At 32.2% G+C, this 6,000-nt stretch overlaps 1 protein-coding gene across 4 annotated transcripts in view; it reads left to right on the forward strand.

Moving 5' to 3' along the window:
- Positions 1-6,000, forward strand: part of EFCAB7 (EF-hand calcium binding domain 7) — a 44,492-nt gene that overhangs the window by 27,852 nt on the left and 10,640 nt on the right. For all 4 annotated transcript variants that reach the window (XM_077766127.1, XM_077766125.1, XM_077766129.1 and 1 more), the window contains exons 9-10: positions 1,190-1,347; positions 1,988-2,121. In XM_077766127.1, coding sequence (XP_077622253.1) covers positions 1,190-1,347; positions 1,988-2,121 — 292 coding nt within the window. The remainder of the gene's footprint in view (positions 1-1,189; positions 1,348-1,987; positions 2,122-6,000) is intronic.

Here is a 6,000-nt window from a genome sequence, read left to right on the forward strand (position 1 = left end):
ATTCCTGACAGAATTCTCTAGGGCTATTCTGTGCTGAAGAGCAAATAGCTGTTTGCTTAACTGTTCTATATAACAAGAAAATGCTTAGATTTAATATATTTGACAGAGATAATCCCTAGGTTTATAGGTGGCTGTTCGGTTCCAGAAAGTACCTAAAATATCCATAGAGAGATGTCATTATGCTTTCTTTTATGAAACTGCAGAATAAAATGTTTCCTGTACAAAAGTCCTGTCACTCATTATAAATAATGGAAAAGAATTTTGTATAAGGTAGGTTTATGTGGGAGTCTGCCGTCTTGTTTTATAGTCCATATTACATAAATAATAGTAATATTGCAGTGCTTCTGTCTACATAATTGGATTCTTACAAGTATTCTTACAAATAATGAATACTCTTGAACTATATTTAATTTTTACCATGTTATCGAACTTTGATTTACAAATCATGTATTTGTATATATATATATATATTTTTTTTACTATGGTTTATTTTCAAATTGGTTTCCATACAACACCCAGTGCTCATCCGAACAAGTGCCCTTCTCAGTGCCCATCACCCATTTCACGTATTTATATTTGAATCAAATTAGGGAATTGTATACTATTCTAAGATCTCTCTCTTTGATTCCTGTTGAAGATATTTGTATCATAAACATTTTTGAAGATTATTGGGAAATATTTAGAAGTTATATAACTTTTTACCTGTTACAGTTTTAGGCATTTGTTTTTAAAATATACTAAGAACTGGGGCGCCTGGGTGGCTCAGTCGGTTGAACATCTGACTTTGGCTCAGGTCATGATCTCACGGTTCGTGGGTTCGAGCCCCGCATCGGGCTGTGTGCTGGCAGCTAGCTCAGAGCCTGGAGCTTGTTTCGGATTCTGTGTCTCCCTCTCCCTCTGACCCTCCCCTGCTCATGCTGTCTCTCTCTCTCTCAGAAATAAACATTAAATATATATATATGTGTATGTGTATATATATATATATATATATACACTAAGAACTACATCTAATGGTCTTGTGCCAGGACTTCTGTTAATAAAAAAGTTTTGAAGCCTGTAAAAGATTGATAGAAGCATAACAGAGTTGGTGAAAATGAATAAATTGTTTCTAAAACTTACCTTTCAGAAGAAAGATGAAAACTCATTAAGATTCACGATGTTTATTGTTTTTTAATTCTTTTGAGAAAAGGTGTTTGGGTGGACTGGTGAACTAGGACCTGGAATTTACTGGTTAATTCCTTCCACAACTGGCTGTAGGCTGAGGAAAGAAATAAAACCAATAACTGAAGAAGCCCAACTTGTATATAGAGATGAAACAGGGGAATTATTTCTTACAAAGGAATTTAGGTAAGTTGTTTGTTAAGATTAGAACTATAAAATCTAGACTGGTTATAGATCAATAGCCTGTCTTCTATACTTTCCTTTGGCCAGCTGCCAGACCACCCACAGACTGACTGCATTCACTAGGCATCTGAAAGTAATTTTCCGTTCATGAGTCTGGGATTGCCACTCATTTCTGAGTTTGGCAAGTCAACTTGAGTCACACATCTACAGATTTCTACCTGACTAGACACTTCCTTAGAAATAGATACTGCTAGTTGCACCATTAACTTAGATAACTGTCAAATATGAAATGCAAATACTTAGGTAGTTCCCTCATACCCGAGATATATACAATAATATCTGGTAGAAGAGGAAGAAGAAAGTAGATTGGAGAAAAGGGAAAAGAATGTTGGAATTACTATTAATTGAGTTCCTACTATGTATTGAGATACTATGGTTGTTTTATTTATTTATTTATTTTTTACTATGGTTGTTTTTAAAGCTTGTTTGTTTCATATTAGACTGAGTAAAAAATATATTTGGATATATTAAGTTCACAAAAATTGTTTAATGTCATGATATTACTTCCTTTCAAAAGTTGTCCTAATAGAAACCTTTAGTCTAGTTGCCTTGGAGACAAATAATTTTCTACTTATAATTTTAGGTCAACTTTATCAGATATATTTGAAGTAATTGATTTAGATGGAAATGGTCTTCTTAGCCTTGAAGAATATAATTTTTTTGAATTGCGAACAAGCGGTGAGAAATGTGATGAAGATGCTTGGGCTGTCTGCCGAGGTAAGCACTTTTCTTCTTTAAAAAAAAAAAATTAATGTTTTATTTATTTCTGAGAGAGAGAGAGGCAGTGTGAGCAAGGGAAGGTCAGAGAGAGAGGGAGAAAAGAATCTGAAGCAGGCTCCAGGCTCTGAGCTGTCAGCACAGAGCCCGATGCAGGGCTCGAACCCACAACCAAGAAATCATGACCTGAGCCACAGTCGGACGCTTAACTGACTGAGCCACCCAGGCACCCCAAGCACTTTTCTTCTTAATGGATATATAAAAAATAGCACCTTTTTATTCTTAAGAAGTAAAATCTGTAACTTCTCTATAGAATATTATTATAGCAGTTAGGACAGTTAAAAATAGCATTGTTATAGACCATAAAAATGTAAATATTTATTTTCCTTAAATTGATAGTTGGTATAATATTCCAGTTGAAAAAAAATATCAATTACTTATGTGTAATTTCATTTTTAGCCTGTGTTCTTTGGATCTTAGAATGGAGAAAACTTTGTCTCAACTCTTGATACTAATGGTATGGAAATGGTCAAGAGCCCCAAATTGTGCCCAGTAGAGGGCAGCAAAGAGCTAAAAGGCTAAAGTTTGACTAAAAATTAAGCAGTTTCCAGGAAGTTCTTTATTTATGTTAACAATTCTGTAGTGTTTTTTGTATTTGAGTTGAATTATGAAAGCACATCCATGGTGGTATGGAAACCAAAAATATCATGATGGGCAAAGAAAACTATTGAGAAAGAGGCAAATTCTATTGTCTTTTAGGAGGATTTTGGGAAGAGAGTAATGGGGCCTATGTATTTAAACCAAGGACTAAAAGAGCAAAGGGAAAACCAAAAAGCCATAGCCAACTGTAGATCACAAAATAAGAAGGCCAGAATGCAGTCAGGAGACAAATTAACTGACATATTGCTGTCACTGGGGTAGTAATGTGTCCTACTCCTTTGGTTCTTAAAATGGTTTAAGCATGGCAAAGTCAGTGAGCCAGGTGGGAGTCTGATAAATCTGTTTATCTAAACAGCAAGTAAGGTAGAAACATTACTAATACAAAGGTTTTCAAAAATATATCTCTTTTTAACTGAAAGAGATATACTATATAAACTTTATATATATAGTATGCTCAGCAATAAGAAATGAATATTGATTTATACTATTAAACTTAAAATAAGAAGATTCATAATATAGAGACTATTATTCTTATGAAGATATAATCATCTTATAACTTCAAGAATACAATCTTTCAATTCTCTGTTGTGGTGCTAGAACACATTCAATAAGAGTGAATCATAATAATAGTTTTTTATGATAAAGTTTTTGATAAATAAAATTTGTTTAATAATTTAATCAAATTAGAATTGATAGTTAACATTTTTTGACAGCACTCTCTATACAGCAGCTCTCTGAGATATGTACTATTGTTATTCTCATTTTACAAATAAGGAAACAGAATCAAAGAGGGTAAGTCACTTGATCAATGTTATATACCAAGAAAATTTCACAGCTGAGTTTTACATTCAAGCATTTAGACTCTAGAACCTTGAATACCCTGCTACAAAAAAATTACCAAGAATGGTTGACTTAAAAAATGATTTGGAGGGAGAATGTCCCTTTCACCAACATCAGTAATACTACAAAGAATCAGGCTAGTCATACCTAATATTTTATCCATCTTTCTCCTGTTTAATAAGAAAATGTATTAATTATCTGTAAGATTATTGTAATAAACTTTTTTTATACTTAAAGTTACTTTAATTTTTGTCATTTTTTATTCATAGACTTTATTTTTACAGCACTTTTAGGTTTACAGTAAAGTTTGAATAGATCTCCTCTTCCCCTCTACCAATTTTCCTTATTTTTTAACATCTTGTATTAGTAAGATACATTTGTTAAAACTGATGAACCAATACTGATGCATTTTTATTAGCTAAAATCCAGAGGTTATATTACAGTTATATTGTGCTGTGCAGTTCTCTAGATTCTAACAAATACATAATGTCATATACCTGCCCTTATAGTATCACACAGAATAATTTCATTGCTCTCAAAATCCCTTGTGCTTTAGCTATTCATCTATCTATTCATCCCTTCAAACCACTGGCAACCACTGGTCTTTTTACTCTTCCAGAGTGTTATATTGTAGGATATCTTACAAGGTACAGCCTTTTCAGACTGACTTCTTCCACTTAGCAGTATGTATTTAGATTTCCTCTTCTTTGGGCTTGATAATTCATTTCTTTTTAGCACTGAATAATAATTACATTGTATGAAGATTTGTTTATTCATTCACCTGTTAAAGGACATTTTGGTTTCCAATTTTTGGTAATTATGAGCATAGGTACTATAAATACTCATGTGCATGTTTTTGTGTGTACATAGTTTTCAGCTTGTTTCAGTTCATTTAAATTCAATGATTGCTGGTACAGCAAACCTATGTTTAACTTTGAAAGAACTGCCAACTTGTCTTTGAGAGTGGCTGTACCAATTTGTATTCCCACAGGAATAAATGAAAATTCCTGTTGCTCCACATCCTCGTCTGCATTGGGGTATTGTTAGTCTTTTTGGATTTTAGCCATTCTAATAGGTGTATATCTTGTTTTAATTTTCAATTCCTTAATAACATGATCTTCTCATGCACTTATTACCATCTATATATCTTCTTTCATGAGGGGTCTGTTCAGCTCGTTTCCCCATTTTTTGGTAGACGTATTTTTTTTTTTACTGTTAAGAGTTCTTTGTATATATTGGATACAAGTCTTATCAGCTGTGTTTTGCAAGTATTTTCTCTCAGTCTGTGACTTGTCTTTTCATTCTCGTAGTAGTGTCTTTCACAGAGCAAAAATTTTTAATTTTATTGAACCACTGAACCATTTTTTCCTTTCATGTGTCATGCTTTTGGTTTGTGTGCTTTTGGTGTTGTATCTAAAAACACACAGCCAAACACATAGTCACCCAGATTTTCTCCTGTTATCTTCCAGAAGTTTTCTAGATTTGTGTTAGGAGTCTGTGATCTATTTTAGTTAATTTTTGTGGAAGATGCAATGTCCTTGTGTACATTTATATATTTTTTTGCCTTTGGATGTCCAATTATTCTAGCACTGTTTATTATAAAACTATCCTTTCTCCTTTGAATTGGCTTTGCTCCTTTGTCAAATATCAGTTCATTATATTTGTATAGGTCTATTTTTGGGTTCTCTATTCCACTCATTATTTGTCACATCTTTTGCCACTATCACACTGTCTTGATTATGATAGTTTTAAAGAAAGTCTTGATGTTGGGTATTAATGAATTTATAAAAAGTTAACGGAGGATTGAGAATTTTAAGTTTTAAAAGTCTAATCATTTAATAGTCTCTATGTATATTATTAGATACATTTTCCTTGACAGTAATAATTTGTATTAATATCAAATATTTTTTCCATCTTTCTTTGTTACATGGGAGCTCTATCCTCCAGTTTAGCGGCTACTATTTCTATGATCTAATTTAATCTACATTTACTTTTTTCCTTACAAAATTCTGTGTCGCTTCCTAAACTCTGTAAATATTTTAAACCATTAATCAGTCAGTTTTAAGTAGTTATGTCTCTGCTGCTTTTTTCACAATGATGCATACAGAAGAGATATCTCAAATAAAGAGTACCTGTTATTCTTGGCTATATTACAATTGGAAGCAAGAAAATAAAATCTTTTTTTGTTGGGCAGTTAACAATATAATCCAGAACGAATAGCTGTTTATTATCTGTATTCTAGACAAATTGAAGAATTACACCTGCATAGATACTTTGAGGCGAATTTAGTTTTGCTTACAAATAATGTTAAAATAGATTTATTAAATTTATTAAATAATAATATTAAAATAGATTTGTTTGGGACATTCATTCATATAA

Source organism: Crocuta crocuta, unplaced genomic scaffold (genome assembly GCF_008692635.1).
Source record: "Crocuta crocuta isolate KB4526 unplaced genomic scaffold, BGI_CrCroc_1.0 scaffold155, whole genome shotgun sequence".
Lineage (NCBI taxonomy): Eukaryota > Metazoa > Chordata > Mammalia > Carnivora > Hyaenidae > Crocuta > Crocuta crocuta.